The sequence below is a fragment of the Pyrus communis genome, chromosome 4 (genome assembly GCF_963583255.1).
Source record: "Pyrus communis chromosome 4, drPyrComm1.1, whole genome shotgun sequence".
In the NCBI taxonomy this organism is placed as follows: domain Eukaryota; kingdom Viridiplantae; phylum Streptophyta; class Magnoliopsida; order Rosales; family Rosaceae; genus Pyrus; species Pyrus communis.
Window position 1 is genome coordinate 5,820,697 of NC_084806.1, and position 19,757 is coordinate 5,840,453.

Below are 19,757 nucleotides of genomic sequence, written 5' to 3' on the forward strand. Positions count from 1 at the left end.
TGGCATAACATATTCTTGAGCATGACTTATATATATATATACTCTATTTTCTAGGAAGTATACAGGTTTTACAGCGAGGGGTTAGAACTTATTTATTAAATGGTTTTCGAAAAGCTCTGTTTTTGCCCACTCACGCTTTTGTTTTGCGCACCTACAGGTTCTAGTTGGCTAGCACGTTTGGTGGCTTCCCTGAGGATTTCCCCGGCATATCTGACAGACCACCACCAGTGTAGGACCACCTTCTGGTGTGCTTTTGTTGCGTCGTTTTCTCCTGGACTGCATTAGGCTTTTATGCTCTGAACTTAGTGTCGCACTTACGCTTGCACTTGTTTGTTGTTACCTTGTGTAAAGCTAGTTTTTATTTATTCGTACTATTTATATTATTATTTTATTAGCTTCCGCACTGTGCACATGGTTACGTCACTCCCACGTGACGGCCAGCATGCCCTGATATCGATCGGGGTGTGTCAGATATGCTTTTAAAATGATTGAAAACGTTTTTAGATAAAATGTTTTGGGTTCCAAAAGCACATTAAGTGCTTTCTAAAAGAAGTATCAGTTATATGCTTCTTTCATGAAGCATTTTAAATACTTTTTAAGGATTTACTAGCATTTTTACTAAGGATTTTTTTCAAAATATTTTCGCTAAAAGCGTTTTCTGTCATTTTAAAAGCACATCCAAACAAGTTTTACATAAACATATATTCTTATTTCATTGACAAAATTTGAATAGCACTACAAAATTGTCAAGCCGACTCCATAAGAAGAAGCACCTACAACGACAATCAAATCTTATCTCATTAAATGAAGTTGATTGTATGAATCCCAAAATGTTATTTCGTTCAATTTTTCGCTGAGTCCTCATACACCAATCAAGAGAGGCACCTAAATGATAATTACTATGTTTAGGCAGCTTTGATGGAGTAGAATAATAATGCATGTGCAATTTTGAATTCATTGAGTAACTTGTTTGTTTGAATCTTCAACTCATGTAATAAATCCAGTTCTGCATCAAGTACTTAAAATTGAATTACTTCCCCGTCTGTCTTGTACTTTATCTTGAAGAACAATAATTCACAGGAGAAAAAAAAGTGTGAGATGAAAAAATTGATGCAAATGCAATGTCGGACTTGTGGTGAGAAGTTGCTATCTTATAGATTCACTGTCAGGATATTGCCTCCTGTAAATCACCAGCATTCACGCGCCACGTGTGCACAAATTGAATAATCATGCATGCCTTTCCATACACGTGCTACCAATAACTGGGGTTGTTGGATAAAAAGAGGCCAAACTTTTCAGACAGAGCATGTAGCATGGTAGGAGGTGGTATACGTAGAGTACTCATCGTGCCCCTATTGTTCTGTATTAATATGGCGGCTGCATGCCCCGCACCTGCAGTAGTTGACTTGTCCTTCATTTTTTAATTTTGTTTTAGTACCAAAAGACGATTTTCACTAAATTAATTACAATTAGCTAACATTCTAAACCAACTTTGGTAGGATATGATTTCCTTCCGTTAGCGGTTCCTACTGTTTTATTTTCAGATTATATAGTTTTTTTTCTTCTGCTTCTCAATTTAATATACATCTCGGCATACATGTTTGTTTCAATTTCTTGTTTTTTCTTAACCTTGTGATGTTGCTCATTTTGTTTTGCAGGTTTAATCCCTTAGTTTTGGTTTTAGAGGAGTTATGTTTCATGTTCCCCTCTTTTTCAATTCGATCTTTGTTATTTTTGTTTCTAAATGGATAAGGTTTGTGTTCCTTTTCTTTTTCATGTATTTTTAATTCTTTATTCTTGTACCATGAGGTATTAGGTTTTATATCTTCCCTGATTAGATATATATATTTTTTGATATCAATAAATTTTTTTTCATATTGTCGAAGTTTTCTTAAAAAAAAAGATAAAGAAAAAAAAAAGCTGACCCTCACCTTAGTAATTATGGAATTATGAGACTCATCGGCCATGCACAGAACCGGCCCTGACGGTGTGCAAAAGGTGCCACCGCACATGACCCCCGATTTGGAAGGGCCCCAAAATTTCTTTACATGTAAGCAGATACATATTTTATACTTAAATGTGTGAGATAATAATAACTACCGTACCAGTGCTAGTGGTGCAGGCCTTTAATCTTTTTTGTACATGGCATGGGTTTGAGTCCTTGTGAAACTATTTTGCTATTTTTAAGTTTTGCAAATTTATTAACTTAAAAAGTTGATAAGTTTTACACAAAAAACCATGCTACATAATTCAAACTGAAGTCCTTTCAAGACAGGAAACACTCTTGTCCACTCAAATAATACGTATAATTTGGTTCTCTAATTTGTAGTGTTTAAATTTTATAGATACAAATTGAAAAAAATAACAAAGAAAATACAGTATAAAAAAGAAGAAGAGCCTCCATCTAAATCTTACACAGGGCCCCTAAATTCTTAGGGCCGACCTTGACCATGCGGCTCATGAGAAGTGTCAAGTGTACCATGTTGAGGATGGCTAATATACTTACGAGAAATAATTTTCACTGTTTTTTAACTTTTTTTTTCTTACACAATTTTATGTAGGATTAGCCTTTAAATTGAATAATTAAAAGAAATTAAGAAATTTAAATTAATAGAAGTGTGCAAAAGGAAAGAGAAGAAGACATGACAAATCTTTTTATTTTTATGTTTTACAAAAGATATTATTTACATTAAAGAGGGAGGTTGTGAGTTTAGCAAGCTAGCAATAATATGTTTCAAATTTATTTTTAACGAGAATCGAATCTAAGAACTCTAATTTATAAGTAAAGAAAAATATCACTATATTATAATACTAAATGACAAAACATGACACATCTTATTTAACCGTAAAATGTACTTTTATCTTTTATAAGTCACATGATAAGTAAGAAAAATTGTTAGCAAATATCCGTTGACTATTTTTTTACTCCAAATTAGACGGGAGGCGAAGAGGACAGGCGTGCAACACAAGGCACAAGGCGCTTTTTGCTTTTGACGGACTTCGTAAAGAGTATGATTACCAGTTCTATGTAGGCATGCATGCATGAGATCTTAGGGTTTAGGGGTTCTATTGCGTCCCAGCCTATAATGCTGTATGCATGGTGGGAGAAATTTTTACAAGTGACGGGAACACCATGACACGTAGTGTTCCCTTACACATTAGGATTTGACATCTTGAATATTTTTTAATTTTATATTTCAATAAATATAAAAAACTAAATCCTAATGTGTGAGGGAACACCACGTGTCATGGTGTTCCCGTCACTTGGAAAAATTTCTCGCATGGTGGATGCAACTGTTTACTGCGTGCATACTTACAAGTTGTCGTTCTTTATGTACTAGAGGCGGTACTTTTTTAGAAGTTCTAAGATGAATTGGACCATGTGGTCACCTGTTGTGTCCTCTATCATCTTTTCTTTTTTTTTATTTTTTTATTTTTTATTTATTTAATACATCAATATTTTTATATTAAAAATATAAAGAAGTGATCATAATCACTTATTGTGCCCTTTTTCCTTTTTCTTTTTTTTTAGGATTTTAACGAAAAATATTTGGTACTGTTTATTTTAACGAAAAATCACATTTTAACACTAAAAAGTCAATCATGATATTATTCACTTTACCTTTTATTTTGTCCTTATCATTAAAAACTCAAAGTTTTCAAACCATTTTCATTAATTTTCCTTTTGTTTTTTTTTTTAGTATATCAATAACCATATGGTCACCTATTGTGTCATTTATTTTTTAGTACATCGATATTTTTATATTAAGACCTCTCATTTTCAAATGAAGAGAAATACCACCAGGCCCTAGTCACTGAGTGGCCTCCTCTCTTTTAAACATGAATAGTGCTAGCTACCGTTGTTAATTTTTGCTATTTAATTTTCTTCAATTTATTCAATCTGACGGTTGAAAATTAAAAAACTATATAACGGATAAAAAAGATTGTGGACACACCACCCTTACACAAAATCTCACATATGATCATCCCCGTTCTCCATCTCAATTCTATGCTACGCATGCATGTTTATGTTTTCCTACATTTTCCCCTTCCTTCTAGGTTTTATGTTAAGAAATAAATAATAATATTATTTTAATTTTCACTACAGGGGGACACGGTAGTTCAATACAATGGCCTTAAGCGTTAGGTAATTGGTAATTCATCGTTTACCAAGAATTATTACGGCTTAATAGTATTCATTTTTATCTTATAATTTTTAGCTAAAACCTCACAATTAGCCAATTATATTAATTTTCTTCAAATTTATTTTTAACGATAATTAAATCTAAGACCTCTTACTTATAAATGAAGATAAATAGCACTAGACTGTAATAATAAGTACTAACGTAGCCATTTGTTTCGAATGTAATTATATAGCTCATCAATTACGCAAAATTCTTGTCTTTGAAACTAGATAGATTTTTGTTGTCTAAGACGGACAACCAAGGGCCGAGGCCGTGGAAGTAAAGATTTGAGAGCAATCCTAGGATGACAATGTGAGAGTGGTACAGTCCTACGAGCCTATACAAATTAGACCACGAGGAAAATGAGCAATTCACAAGTGTCTCATAGGATAGGACATATGTTGTTCACAAAAAGTCCACCACAAATTTTAAGGTTGGGTTGGGTTGGTTTGAGTTTCGATTAATTAACGATTGACGGTATTAAAACAATGAGGAGTTTGAAAAGAATGAGACTTGAAGTCAGAAAATATGAATTTCATCGGTTTGCCTAAACCTGTAATTAAAAACATGCTAACTCTTAAAATATAAGAGTGATTTTTATAATATTACGATCTTAGTTTCAAATTTCGAGTTATAAATAAAATGAAATACAATGAAGAAATGAAAGATAAATAGAGACAGAGGGAAGGTGGTAAAAAGGAATGAAGGATGTGGAAGGAATGCATATTGAATGATTTTAACATGAAACCTAAAAATTAAAAACAATTTTAAATAGATTTCCTTTTCTAGTATTGTTATAATTTTGTATGTCATTTTGTGGTCATCTCTCCCTATTAACACAAACCCTCCACGGTATTGATTCATGCATTTTTCATCTACTTTCTCTCTATATCTACATAAGAAAAAGAAAAAAAATTGAAAATGCAAAATAAAATGGTTATCAAACGAGTTTAAGAGCTGTAATTTTTATATTCTCATTTTCTCCTTCTACATTTCCCTCCTTTTTTATCTTCTTTAATTTTGTTTTGACTTAATCAAAAGAGTAGAAAAAGTGAAAGGAAAAGTATGCAAGAAAAGAAAATGCGAATGTGTATATCATATTCCAAATTAAAATAGTTCTTTTAACGATAGAAATGTTAGATTTTGGACCACTGGGTCTAGAAAACGAAAGGCCTAATGGCAAGTCTATATTGGACACGTGGGCTTGGAAATAACAGATTGGGTTTTACAGACTTGCAGTTGCTGCTGAGCTGATTTTTGGGGAAATTTTGAAATTTCTATTATATTCTGGTATATGCATGCTTGTTGGCGGAACACGCTGTTGAATGAGCGGTGAAAAATTCAATGAATGAGTATTTAACGGTAAAAAGTTTTGGTGTCCATACATGCTAGAGAAAAAGGAATTAAAAGTGGAGGGCCTCCCCTCCTCGTATCAAATATCGTTCTCTAAATCCAAGGAAGCAATAGGGTATAGGAAATCATTCTCGTTAAAGGAATTTGAAGTTCAACATTCTAAATTCAATTGGCAATAACAGAAACAATACGGTTTTCTTATGATGTTGGACAATTAGGCACATCCACAAAAACACAAAAAGGCAAGAAGGGCTTAAATCTCTCCATCCCATAATTCTTCAACAGAATCGTACGGAGATGATCCATCAGCTGAAACCAGTTCTTCTCTACGCATCATCTTCTTCTGTGGGATTTGATTGATCTTGGCAAGATCATCTTCTGATAGCTCCCAGTCAAACACATGCAGATTCTGCTTCAACCTCTCCTTGTTGTAGCTCTTCACAGCTAGAGTTGTCCCTACCTGATATACCCATCTAATGCAAACCTGCCAAATTTACCACAAACTCACCAAGTTTCAGTCCATTGATTAGTGTGTACTAATTCTAATTTTGATTGAAAAATCATTAATCATGTTTGTTTCTGCTTATTATTCCCATTCAGATATTTCCTGGTGTGAACTACATAAATTTCATTACTGTTATGTGAAAACGACCATTAAGTCTTACCCAACAGGGCCAACACCGATATTGACACCAATTTAATCACTCAAGTCTAATACTAAGTTGGGTTAGGCTCAATGAACATATACTGGTGTGTAGTCTTATCTAAAAAAATATTGATGATGTTTATGGAGAACCACATTGTGTTAACTTGTATCAAGCCACACTACCCCAACACAAAAATATCATCAAGAAAAACGAAATGTGACAAAACCTGAGCAATAAATAGTCTTTCCCCGAGCCTCTGCTATATCCTGAAGCACTTTGCTTTCCAAAACATGATTGGTGCCCCAACTGGAACCAATTGCACCCAAAGGAGAGAATGCAGTCACAACTATACCATTGGCCTTGCAGAAGTCTCTCAGCTTCTTCTGTTGCCAGAATGGACTCATCGCCAGAATGGACTCATCTCGACCTGTATTCACACGCACACACTAACAAATTAGAGATTGGAAAAAGGGAAAAAAGTACAACTTTTAGATACAAATTTAAGCAATATTGTAGGTTGAAAAATGGACATACTTGATTTACAGAGGGAGGAATGGAAGCAAAAGAGAGTAAAGTTTCAATCTTTTTGCTAGAGAAGTTGCTAACTCCAATGGATTTGGTGAGGCCAAGTCTTTGAGATTCTTCCATGGCTGCCCACACCCCTTTGAAGTCCATGGGCATAAGGTCAACTAATGGGTACACCAATTTTCCTGGCTTGGCACTGATAGGCCAGTGAATCAGATACAAGTCAAGGTACTCCAGTTGAAGATTCCTGCACATAATCACACAGTCAAATCATCCAGATTCCATACAAAATAAACTCCATTTCATAAATGTCATATTTTGAGAAGAAATTCTTATGTCCGACAGTCAAATTACTAAGTGGGACTGTTCAACCACTCAGTAATTTGACTGTAACCAAACACGCATTCCTTTTCTTTTGGTTAATCCGGCTCCATTTGTTGATATGCGACATCTTCTTATTGGATAGTCCTACAAATCCAAGATTATCTAGTCTATATGTATGGAGGTCTTGGTCCCAAGTGCAAACCTTATGCAAGGCTCCCCTCTTTATAAGTGGGTTAAACAGTCGACCTAATCCGACTGTGAGACACAAGAATTTGCCCACACATAGATGCTACGGTGGCATTATTTCAAACCAACTATACAAAACTTTCACTCGTAAGCAGTTTGATTAAACTATTAGCTTGAGATAGTCAGATATGGGTAAGTAGTAATTTTCCATAGTAACTACCTAATACTTACTGAAGTGATTTCTTGAGAGCTGGAAGGACGAGATCAGGGTGAGCATCATTACTCCACAGCTTTGAAGTGATGAAGAGTTTGTCTCTGGAATCAACAAGGCCAAGTTCTAAAGCTTCTTTAATGGCGTCACCAAGAGTCTGCTCGGAGCCATATATGGAAGCTGTATCAAAATGCCTGTAGCCTAGCTTGATGGCCTCAATCACCGCCGTTTTCAATGCGTCAGGCTGTATGTTGTCGGCCGCTGTGCCAAAGGCGAGGACGGGCATGCTCTTGGGGCCGGCGGAGGAGCCGAGCACCACTTCCGGGATTTGGGTTGCTGCTGCCATATTTGATCAAGACTCGAGTAGTGAATCGAGGTTTGCCTTTTGGATTTTTCGTTCCAAGTGAAGTTTGCTTTTAAACCGCAAAAGTTTCTTGTATTTTTCGGTCTGCAATCATCATATCATTTATATTAGGGGTCTTTTGATATGGTTTAAAGTAGTTAAAAATTCGATCTATTTCAAAAATAAAAAATCATTAAAATTTGAACTTATTTCAAAAGGTGGTCTATAAAATTGAACCTATTTCAAATTTTCTCTTTATATTAATATTATAAAAAGTGATGTTATTCTCTCTAAATATCTTATCCTCTCATTCACTTTTTATTAAAAATTTTTAATTACAAATTTGTACATTTGTAAAATGACTTATAAGAACATTAATTATCCTCTTTTGTGTTAAAAAAAAGGGTTGGGTTGCATACTTTAGTCTATCTTAAACTCTAACTCATATTTCCATCTCCTTTCATTCAGAGAAAGCCAAAAAAAAAAAAAAAACAATGGATTTAGAAGATGACTTTTCCATTGAAGAAGTAGAAGATGAAACTTTTATAGAAAAGATAGAAAATTATGTTTCCATTAAAGAAGTAAAAGAATAATTTTGTATATGGATCATTTGAATTTGCCGCATAGTATATACGTCGTTGTCGAAGTTTTCCTGTTTTCGAATTTGGATACCTTGGTGTTTTAGAATTGAACTAGCATACTTGTGACTTCAAGATCAGAAAAAAGGATTTGGCCAACATATCTTCTTTTTTTTTTTTTTTTTTTGCTTATTTGAATTTGGCCAACATAGGTTGAGAAACACAAAATTCACCTACGAAAATCTTTAAGTAAATCAAACAATCCTTTCCTTTTTTTTTCCGTTTCATTGACGTTTGAGAACGCTTGAAATGAATCTACAACACCCTGGTGTGGAGCAAAAAATAATCAAGAAAAATATGGATGCGACACATGGATTTTTGGATGAAAAAAACAAGATTACCCTCAAGGTATATCAGGAACTCCTACGCTCGAGCAGCGGACAATCATCACTCAATCAAGGTCAAAAGTGATCAAAATAGGTGTTTATTCAAAACCTATTTCATCAATTCTCCTCAAATCCTCCCCACAAGGTAACCTCCAAATATTCATTCAAAATAGGATTAATTACCTAAAATTAATTAATTGATTTTCTAATTAATTAATTAATTTTCTAATTAATTTCCTAATTGATTGCAAGATATTATGGCCTAAAACCACTACATGTTGCCAATTCCCACCTCTCCAAAGGGGGCCTGCCACACCCCTATAAATACTACTCCATTTCTCCAAAAACCTAAGTTGAATCCTCTTGCAAAATTTTCTAAATTCTCCAAACACTTTTCCCTCAAAATTCTAACTTTGGCATCGGAGGTTCTTCGACCAAAGCCCACCCCTCCCCTAAAATTCATTGTGAGCGCATGAGGCTCTTAGCCTTGACCTAAGGTGTTAATTGTTTTTGCAGGTGCATTTTCATCCAAGAACAAGAAGGAGAAAATTTGCATCCACACCTGGTACGAAAGCCAGTTGAAACACCACGTCTGAGATGCATTATGAAAATTATATGCTATTTTATAATTTTATATGTATGCATATTTAAAGGTTATTTTGGGAATAATCGTGGGTGGGAAAATAACATTTTAATTTTTTAACTTTTTAAGGTGGATGAGATTATAACGTGGATGGAGAAATAAGACAATGAGGTGGGTGGGTCTAGTAGCTCTTATTATAAATCGATGCTCACATTTTTTATATTATTATTATTAATCACGCGGTGACTCAGTGGTTTAAAATGAATTATATGCCAGTATTTTACACGGCACGTTTTTGGTTCAATCCTTAGTGCTGGTGAATCACACGACGATAGTCATGAAGAGGCTAAAATACCTTTGTGAATCTTTCCTACCCTGAAAGGTAGGCTGTCGTGGCGATTTAAAAAAAATAAATAACAACACTGAGAAAATTTTTAGATGATGACAATAATGTTTGGAATACAACATACCCAATCATATAAGTCAAGGTAATTTTTCAATTCCGCAACTCAAAATCTTCCTTGACAAACCTTCTTGTTCCTTCTTGCCTGTAGAACTCTTAAAACTCTGCCTACTTGTAGCTCCGATACAATGTAGGGTGTTGCTCATCAATCGAATCCTCAATTGCACCAATCACAGTGTCCCTGTTGGGTCACTGCCCTGTCGTGCACTTTCTTATACCTTCCATTACTCATCACCTACATAAAAAAAGGAGAGATAATTCAATTTAAATATGAATATAATCCATAAAGCAACTGTGAAATAAATAAAAATAGAGTATAAATCACATATAAATCACGGTTAATTATCTATTTATTTTCTGTTTAGTATCACCGTTTTTGTTTATAAAAATTTGTAACCAGTTTTATGACAGCACCTGAATTTGGTCACCAAGATTGATAACAAAGGCATTGGGGAGAGAATCGACAGCAACCCATTTCCCATCTTTGATCACTTGAAGGCCAGTCACTCCCTCTGTCCGCCTGAGTACTGTGAGTGCATTGAGATTAGTATGGATAGCTAGTCCAAGCGTGACCTCAGGGTCTGGACATGGTGGATAGTAGTTTCCCTGTGCTATCAGAGTAGGATTATCACCCAGCTTCTTTTGTAAGCAGTCCTTCTCTAGTCCAAGTCCCTGGGATAGCAATCCCAAGAGCATTTTCATCAATCTGCCAATCTCCTTTGCATATTCAGCAAAAAGCTCACTAACAAAACCATAAACAAAAGGGAAATTAATACGCAGAATTAGAATAAAGTTACAAAACCTTAATTAAAAATAGAACTCGACGGCACTGAAAGGACTATAAAATGTGTATGAATTATGGTTTAGTGCTCATTTATTGACATCTTAGTTCTCCCTTTCCCCTAGTTTATATTAGTTTAAGGTAGAATATATTGCTCATATTATGCTGGTACCGGTATTGGGGAGGATTTTCAGGCAAGGAATTGAGAGGATGCCAAAGATGTGAGAAGAGTGAATTTCACTCCACATAGTGACCTTTTGCTCTTGCTTGAGAAGGTTTCACTCCACATAGTGACATTTTGCTCTTGCTCTTCAACTTTGAGGTAGTAATTGAATAGCTTTACTTGCTTGGAGTGATCTGTGGTGAAGTATTTTGCCCTTTCTTCAGGAGGCAATTTGAAGAACTGGACCATGGCAGTCATCATTTCCTCAGGTACTCCATGGTTGATGATCTGGAAAAATCCATACTCCTCACAAGCTTGTGAGATCTTCTGAACCTCTGGACCATGGCAGTCATCATTTCCTCGGGTACTCCATGGTTGATGATCTGGAAAAATCCATACTCCTCACAAGCTCGTGAGATCTTCTGAACCAATGTGGATGGTCCATCGCAGTTATTGCTGCTGCCTTGGTCGTTCAAATCAATGGTGGGGATTGATTCCAGAGCTGAAACATTTGAGAGGTGTGGCCTGTGATTCTCTGAGAGAATGAAGTTTGGAGAGAGGGATAGAGGAGTGGTGTCTTTTGCCATTTGGAAGGATACCATCTTTTGAGGAAGAAGATTGTTTGAGTTTGATGAGGTGATCTAAATGGAACTGTTGTACCGACAAGGACACGGTCGTGGGTAGTTGAGCATTGGGGTAGTTGTGTCTCATGCGCACGCAGCCAACCGAACTAACTCATAGGTAAGGGATTGAAGTCAGTGCAAGTGGATGTGCATGCTGCCTCGAGTAACTGATCCAATTCACGAGAGAAACATGAATAAACGACCATCGTAGCATCATTAACATCTTGTACCAAAGTTACAATACATGAAGAAAATTTATACATAATTTGTTATTGGAAGCATCTACTTGTGCCATGGAAGTCATTCTCTTACTTTATATATGCAACATGTTATTTTAGTTAGTTGGCATAGTCAACTTCAAGGAAAGAATAATTGGAGCTACAATTTTCAAAAAATTCTACTATGCTCTGGTGTATGACATTGTGTGTCATAATTTATAGTTTTGTCAACAACTAAAACCATAACCATGGGCAGGTAAGTAACCTTGTTTTTGAAATAATCAAAGCATCAATTGTCTTTCTACAGTAATAAAAACACTCAGCTATCAAAATCTTCTGAAATTTGGTCTCCTTTTAGCAAGTTTCTTCCTTGCGCCGCAAGATTTTTGAAGAAATCGGCGGCCAACAACCTCACAAAGTGGATCTTTCCAACCGTCTTTTTAGTAATGAAATAAGCAGAAGCTGTCATTGTACTACCTTTTGCCTAACACCACCACCTTCATACTCCACCTGACGCTTAAAGGAATAGATTCAGATTGGAACGTAAAGTTACATACGACATATTGGTGGATTTCCAATTATAGATACTTACCAATGCAATCAAAACAAAATTAGAGCATAATTAACAACGTAATTACACTGGAAGAATCTAATTACCTCAGCAAGCACCCTGGCTTCTTCTGTGATTTGGAAGCTGCAAGTTCATCTTCCTCAAACTTCCTAGAAGCAGTAACAGATTCCACTCGCTCTCTCTTGTGAGCAGCAACTTCGGCCTTTTCATCCGTTTCAACTGCATATTAGTTCCTCTATTGAGTGCATTTGATACAGACACACACAAATACACACTTTTTCTCCATGATTTTATACTAGAGTTGTAGCCTTGCTTCATGAACCTTCTTTTTTTTATCTCACAACTGAGTAGCACGTAAATTATGAACAGTGGACTTATGCAAACTTAGCGCAGGCTATGCATACATCCATTTCTATTCTGTAAGATACTAGAATTTGGCTCTACCAGAATCTTCAATATCATTTTCCTCTTCAAGTTCATCGTTGGCTTCAACATATTCTATCTCAGTAATTTCCTGCTTATTCCAAGCACAAAAGCATTTACATTACTCCTCACTTTAGAGTAGTAAAAGGAGAATTACCTTTGTTTTTTGTTAGGCTTTTTAGCCAAAATGGTATTTGGAATTGACATAACTCCTCACTTGGGTCTTTACTATTTGAAATCGATAGAAGTGGTTCATAAGTTTGTTCACTATCAATCATTTTGGTCATTCTGTGAAAAATTATGTAAATAAAGACCAAAAGGATAAAAATATCCTCAATTTAATAAACAATGTGACAAAATAATTTGATAAAAATTGAGAGTATATTTGTCATTTTATTCTTAGTTAATGGAGATTTTTTATAAAATAACTAAAATGATTGATAATTACAAGCTCAAAATTTCTATCGATTTCAAATGAGACCAAAATGAAAAATTATGTCAATCTTAAAAATCATTTTAGCTAAATTTTTATTATTTCTTATACAAGAGACATTACAATTACATACATTTCAGAATGCGGAATACGAAACACGGAACAACTACAGCTCGCAGGTGTAGTCCTCCTGTGGCCTATGCGTGGGATCCAACACAATACATTACCACTTTTTCCCCACCCACCTAAAAACGTAATTTTACTCTTTGTCAAAAGTTGATTCAATAGTTACTCAGTACTATAATTTAATGATATATTTTTTCATTTGTAAGTAAGATGTTTTAGGTTTGATTTACGACAAGGGAAAATAAAAACCACATTATTTTAGCCCATTGTGAGGTTAAACACACTCCCTCTCTTTTATGTAGGTAATATCGTTTGTTAAAAAAAAAAAAATTTAATTCAATATTGATGATCACTACTCTCTAGTGCCACATTTCTATTTTTTAACAAGGACAGATCACAGAACCATACGTGGTGGGGGCAGGGGTGGAGGATGATCAAACCTTTAAACCACTTTAATTATCTCTTATTATATTGGTTAATTTATCCACAAGATATTCAAGCCAACGAGAGATTTTTCACTGTGACTAGAACACATAATGGTACATCACATGTCATTATACAAATGGTAAGATATGTGTGTTATAAAATTAATAACTTAAAACATAAATTTTTTCATTACTTATATAAAAACACGTGATATACAATCCGTGTTTTGGTCACAATAAAAAATTTCTCCACAATAACATGCAATGCTCACATCTCTTTCAAATTTGTCTGGTGCTTTCCCTAAACAAATAAATAAATAATTAGTTTACTGGGTGTCTTTATATGTCAAGAATGTTTCAGAGTTGACCATCCGATTAATACTAATCAAATCGATGTTCTTACAACTTAACTATCTACATAACTTAATAAATGTTGTATTTTATTACAAAAATCTTGCTATAATTACAATGTAGTACTCATTCGCTATAAATTATTTTGTCAAACTTTCGACAAATTACATTCTTCAAATCTTATATCTCAAAATTCTCCTAGTATAGAATAATGGAACTTCATAATATTTTTGTATGTTTTTTTGTGAGAGGGGCGGGGGAATCTCATCCCCTGAATGCTACGTGAGTGGAGTGAATTATGGAGGGCCTTCTTAATCAATATTTTTTTATTTGCCCTTTTCAAATAGAATGTCTCCATCTCCATCAGCTGTCATCCTTTTTCTTGTATTATATAGTTTAAAAAAAATACTGGATTTCAACTAATTACGTGCAGCTTCATGAACCAGTGTAGCTAGGTTACAATCTCCAGCTGGCATGTATGGAATAAATATGTATTTTTATGGTTCAGTCCCATTTTATTCCACTTTCAATAAATAAATAGGTATTAATATATAGATAAGTTCATTGTACAGTTGTGATTCGATACCTAAATGAAAATAATATATGATCCCCCGATGCTTCCAAATTATCGCTATTGGATGTTGGAATCATATATGTTAATTTGATTTGATTTGATTTGAAATCGCCATGCATGGTTCCTCCGACCTCTTAAATTCTCCAGTACTCCTACTGCCTTCCCATCCCTAGCATCCAATCGCAGCAAGCCACCGATCGAATCTAGCCAAGAACTTATTTTTGTCATGGCGATCATGCATGTATGGACTACGTTATAACCATCATAAAATTCCAATTTTCGTAAGGGTTAAAAATGCCTTCCCATCCCTACCATCCGATCGCAGCAAGCCATAGATCGAATCTGGTCAAGAAATTTTTTTGTCATGACGATCATGCATGTATGGACCATATGTGTAACCATCATAAAACATTTTTCGTAAAGCTTAAAATGTCAAAGCATATTGATGCCCGAAAAAAATGCCACGAAGACGAAGGAAGCCAAGAAGTGAGAGTGTAAATATCCTGATTTTAAGTTCTAAAAATCTGGGCAGGTAAGATCGTAACTTTAATCAATAACACCCACAAAACTAAAACACTTGTTGACAGATTTTGATAAAAATAGGTCTTACCTGGGCAATACTATTTAAAACACAAACCGGGCATACATAATTGCTAACATTTTCTTATACATGTAGGTCTTACTTACAATGGTAGGACCCACAAGTTGAAAATTAGAATACTCCTAATGAACGAATAAATGCAAGATAAACTATGAACATTGTTTTATTAAACAGAAAACAAATAAATGAGATTGACGAGACAACAACAAACTAATCGCTATGACTTGACTGACTTAATTCTCATACTAAACTACAATGTGTATTTGTAGAGAACAGAACTTAAGAAACCCTAATCCAAATAAGTTAGGCCCAAACCCAAATAATAAAATAAAGGGTTTTTATCACAAATGATCCTTGAAATTCACCCTCACCATCCCTGAAATTGAAAATCAATCAATGTAGTTCCTAACAATAGGTGTTGCAAATCAATGTGGTCATTTTGTCACAATTCTGTAAAAAATATGTCAAGTGTTGCTGTGACACATAATGGGCCCCATAAGTCATTTTTTCTTACAAATGGTCCTTAAAATTGACTCACAACATCAAAATAGTCCCTGAAATTGACCCACGACATCAAAATGGTCCCTGAAATTGAAAATTGATCTATGTAGTCCCTCAAGTAAATGTCTCAAATCAATGTAATCCTTCCATCACAATTCTATAAAAAATTCTGTTATGTGCTGATGTGACACATAAATGAGTCACACAAGTCTAATTAAATTAAAAAAAAAATACAAATAGACTTAAATAATTTAATAATTAATAAAAAATTTGTCAACCCAAAAACCTAGTCCTACAATCACCTCCGATCCCAGTCCACATTTATATACCTCATTCGCTCTCTATTCTCTATAAAAACATCTCAATACACCCATCTTTACACACTTCGACACCCTTCACCGAATTGAACCTAGATCGAGATCACCTTTGGTGATGACTTGGCCCATTGGTAACGACTTCTGGGAGATCACCGTTAACATTTAGGCGATCAACTTCCTCGTCATAATCTTGGAGAGCTTATTCGACGCTTCCCTGGTGGTCTAGTGATGCAAAGAACGATGAGGTCTGCCTTGAGATAATGAGGTTATAACTAAGGAGCGTCCATTGTTGGTTGAAAATTATTTCCACACCCCCTCTTAGACCTTGGTTAAGCCTTGTGCCTTTGAGAATTTATGGAAGGGATCTCTCTTCGGAGTAGGCCTTACTATAAGAAAAAAAATATTCATTGAGCAAAAAGGTATTTAGACAACATTTTTAATTAATTATTAAACCCATATCAGCATATAACAAATTTTTTTACAAAATTGTGGCCGAAGGATCATATTGATTTGTGACACTTATTTTCAAGGACTACATTGATTGATTTTCAATTTCAAAGACCATATTGATGGTGTAAGTCAATTTCAGAGACCATTTGTGATAAAAACAAGTAAATCTTGTGGAACCCATTTATGAGTCACATCACCACTTTAACATAATTTTTAACAGAATTATGACGTACGGAAGGATCACATTGATTTGCAACACTTATTTTCAAGGACTACATTAAATGATTTTTAATTTCAGGGACCATCTTGATGGTGAAAGCCAATTTCAGAAACCATTTGTGATGAAAACCTTAAAATAAATAACTAATTTTCTAACACTTGTTAATTGTTGTGTCTAAATATCATAATAGTCTTAATATTGTAACGTAAGACCTTACACGTAAAAGAAAGTGTCACCAAGAGGGTCTCACATTACTCATCTTTCAAATGCGTTACCGAAGTTAGTTTAGTGGTGAGTGTAAATAAGGTGGTGGATAAATAGGTTAGGGGTGGTTAGAAACCCACGAATGCAACAAAAATAAATAAAAATAAAAGACGGCGTGTACATAGCTCATTGGTCATTGTTGAAGCTAGCCGATGTGTTTCTTAATGATCATGCATATATGAGAAGATCCCAGGCGGAACACATAAAAATTTTCGAGAAAATCTATTTAGTGCATAAAGGATTGAAGTCCGAAGATAAATAACTAAAAACTAATACATTCACTTCTGCAAATGCAACTGCCCTAAACCTAAACTAAAACACAACCAAAAGCTAATACCTTCACTTCTGCAAATGCAATTGCCCTAAACCTAAACTAACACAATTAATTCATGAATAATGAATTAATGGTACTTACATGCCGCTAGCTCATCAGTTCTATATATACTCTCAGAAGTTGATCTCTCTCTGCGGCCTTCCAGATCATCATCCTGCTTGTTTCATTTTACTCTCTTCACAAACCTGAGGTACGTCCACAAAGTTAACAATATTGATTAAATACACTCGATTAATAAGCTACTCTTGGAAAAAGGAAAAAAATAAGAGGTAAAAAAGAAGTGGAATTTACGACGAACGAAGAGACATGAGTCTGAACGTCAGATCGATTGGGATGAGGTTTGTTTGTCCCACGTAAAAGCATAACGCATAACAGAGTGACACATAACAAACACAGCGGACACTCTAATCACACACCAAATGCCACGTCTCACTCAGTACAGGGAATCTGACAGAAACCTAACAGATGTTATGCGCTTACTGACAGTGCTACGCACAACGCCCAACGGCGTTTAACGGGACGCTAACGGAGAACAGACATGGAAAAAGCTCTACTGCTCTAGTGCAGAAACAATGGCTATAGACAGAGGAATTGAATCCTCTCCTGAGCACAAGCTCAAGAGCCTTCTGAACAGCATACTTGGGTCGTTGAATTTTAATTCAACGGCTATAAATAGGAGGTCTATTTAAAAATTATAATAATTATAATCATTGAATCAAAATTCAACAGCTCACATGCGCTGATCAGTAAGCTCCTGAGAGACGACGACAAAAAAAAAAAAAAAAAAAAGTGAATACTGAGAGAGAAAGGGAAGGATTGCTAAAAAAGCACTCACCATGTCTTTATATGTATGCACATTGAAAAAACGAATTAGGACTGAAAGTCATTAATCACCACGGATATTCAATAGCAATCCATCTGATGAACGATTACAGCTCCATATTTCCCATTACATAACTGATCAGATATACTATATAACTGATTTTTTTTGTGTGTTTTTCTTTTTTAATTTTAGGGTTTGTAGTATTAACTTGTTTTAATAGGCCGTGACATATTTGTAATTTTGTAGTCCGGAACTCCGACCGTGGCAAACGATGTTATAGCCAGTGATTGCTTTGCCACGTTATTGCCAGTGATTGCCGTTGTGAACCAGGTAGAGACGACTACCGGTAGTACCAGTAGGGTTGTTGTTTCTGTGGCCGTGACAAGCATGGTAAATATTAGCACAGTGAGGAACCTTGGAGGGGGATCTCTGAAACGGCACCGTCGACGGGGAAGGCTGCAGCGGCATTTGACGAAGGCAACGATCAACTGGGGTGGAAGACGGCAAGGGGAATCTTGGGGTGGAACCGGAAGCAGCGCCGAAGTAGTTATTTGACGACGAGGAGCTGCTGGAGGACGAAGTCGTGGAGGCGGCAGAGGCCGAGGAGGAAGAAGGGGATGAAACGCTTTTGGTTGTCCTGCCGGCGGGGATGAGTGAGAGGAAGGCTCTGATTTTCAGATTAGCGGAAGAGGCTGCTCTGTCGTATTCCTCAATGAGATTAACGAGATCCTCATCGGACTTGATGGATACGAGGGCGTCGAGATCCTCGGTGGGCAGTTGACAGCGCAGACTGACGGCCGTCACGGATGGCCCACACAACTCAGTCAGCTTTGACGACAGTTCTGTTACACAACCACGCAGCTAAATTCAATAAAACATCCTCCAAACAAAAGACTAAAAAAATGGGGGAATTTATATACAAACTGACCGGAAAAGGAAATAGAGCGGGGAACGGCAAGGACACGGGTTTCCCCGCCGAGGTAACGGAGCTTGCCGTCGGGGTAACGGGGGAGGATTTTACCGCCGTAGCTGCAGAGTAACTTGATGTTGGTGACCTTGGTCAGGTCAGGCGAGGGTCCGGCCATGCTTACTAGGGTTTTGCTTTGACTAGCTAGTAACTAGGAGATGAGGAGTTAGAAGATGGGGTTGGAGTAGTGTGCTCAAGCCTACGTATGGTATTCTCTGGCCTTTATTTATAGACATGGAGTCTTCAAAGTAAAGGGACAGGGTAGGTGGAGCCAACTAGAATTGATTTGGTTGGTCAGCTTACGTCGGCACTTAGATTCCCATACCCCAGAGTAAACTGTAAACCTTATATTTTTCTCCAAAAGACATTTCTAAACTACTCTCTTAGTCTCTTTTGTGAGTTAAACTTGAGTATAAGTCTACTCCCTTACCCATATCTCTCATTCTTTTGTTGAGAATGAATATTACATTGATAAGAGGAGGGATCTCCAGTCTTCATAAGCTTATAAGTAAGTTGGTTGGGCTACTTCTTATATTTTCAATTAGTTTTATGGTAGAACCTCAACTTTCTTTATAATATTAGAGCAGATTGTCGTACAGATGAAGTCTAACGGCCACACGTGCTCCTCGTCGCACTGTTTGTGTTTTTCATGTATTTAACTTGAATATTTACCACATGTGAGAAATGTGCTGAGAATGTTTCTCACATAGATGAAAAAAGGGATATTGCATATACTTATAAGTAATTGGGTTAAATCCCATATTATCAATTAATTTTATAATGGATTAATCAACTTTCTTCAATTTATT

At 35.6% G+C, this 19,757-nt stretch overlaps 2 protein-coding genes and 1 pseudogene across 2 annotated transcripts; all 3 read right to left on the reverse strand.

The window, feature by feature from the left end:
• Positions 1-5,764: 5,764 nt before the first annotated feature.
• Positions 5,765-7,880, reverse strand: LOC137732408 (non-functional NADPH-dependent codeinone reductase 2-like). Its single transcript, XM_068471716.1, has 4 exons — positions 7,451-7,880; positions 6,715-6,956; positions 6,406-6,605; positions 5,765-6,021 (listed from the first exon to the last, which is right to left on the reverse strand). Exons 1-4 carry the CDS (start codon positions 7,774-7,776, stop codon positions 5,791-5,793), a joined length of 999 nt encoding a protein of 332 aa, XP_068327817.1. The 5' UTR covers positions 7,777-7,880; the 3' UTR covers positions 5,765-5,790.
• A 1,936-nt stretch (positions 7,881-9,816) lies between these two features.
• LOC137731421 (protein DOWNY MILDEW RESISTANCE 6-like) lies at positions 9,817-11,329 on the reverse strand (annotated as a pseudogene).
• A 6,649-nt stretch (positions 11,330-17,978) lies between these two features.
• LOC137732051 (RAF-like serine/threonine-protein kinase PRAF) lies at positions 17,979-19,138 on the reverse strand. The gene is made up of 2 exons (XM_068471346.1): positions 18,910-19,138; positions 17,979-18,823 (listed from the first exon to the last, which is right to left on the reverse strand). Exons 1-2 carry the CDS (start codon positions 19,064-19,066, stop codon positions 18,282-18,284), a joined length of 699 nt encoding a protein of 232 aa, XP_068327447.1. The 5' UTR covers positions 19,067-19,138; the 3' UTR covers positions 17,979-18,281.
• Positions 19,139-19,757: the final 619 nt, after the last annotated feature.

What these genes read in the sequence shown, in the direction of transcription:
- LOC137732051 (XM_068471346.1), bottom strand. Translation starts at nt 19,066, where the DNA reads ATGGCCGGACCCTCGCCTGACCTGACCAAGGTCACCAACATCAAGTTA. An exon ending in CCGCTCTATTTCCTTTTCCG is followed by an intron (nt 18,824 to 18,909) that starts GTCAGTTTGTAT and finishes GTTGTGTAACAG; the next exon opens with AACTGTCGTCAAAGCTGACT.
- LOC137732408 (XM_068471716.1), bottom strand. Translation starts at nt 7,776, where the DNA reads ATGGCAGCAGCAACCCAAATCCCGGAAGTGGTGCTCGGCTCCTCCGCC. An exon ending in GCTCTCAAGAAATCACTTCA is followed by an intron (nt 6,957 to 7,450) that starts GTAAGTATTAGG and finishes GATTATGTGCAG; the next exon opens with GAATCTTCAACTGGAGTACC. An exon ending in TCCCTCTGTAAATCAAGTAT is followed by an intron (nt 6,606 to 6,714) that starts GTCCATTTTTCA and finishes ATACAGGTCGAG; the next exon opens with ATGAGTCCATTCTGGCGATG.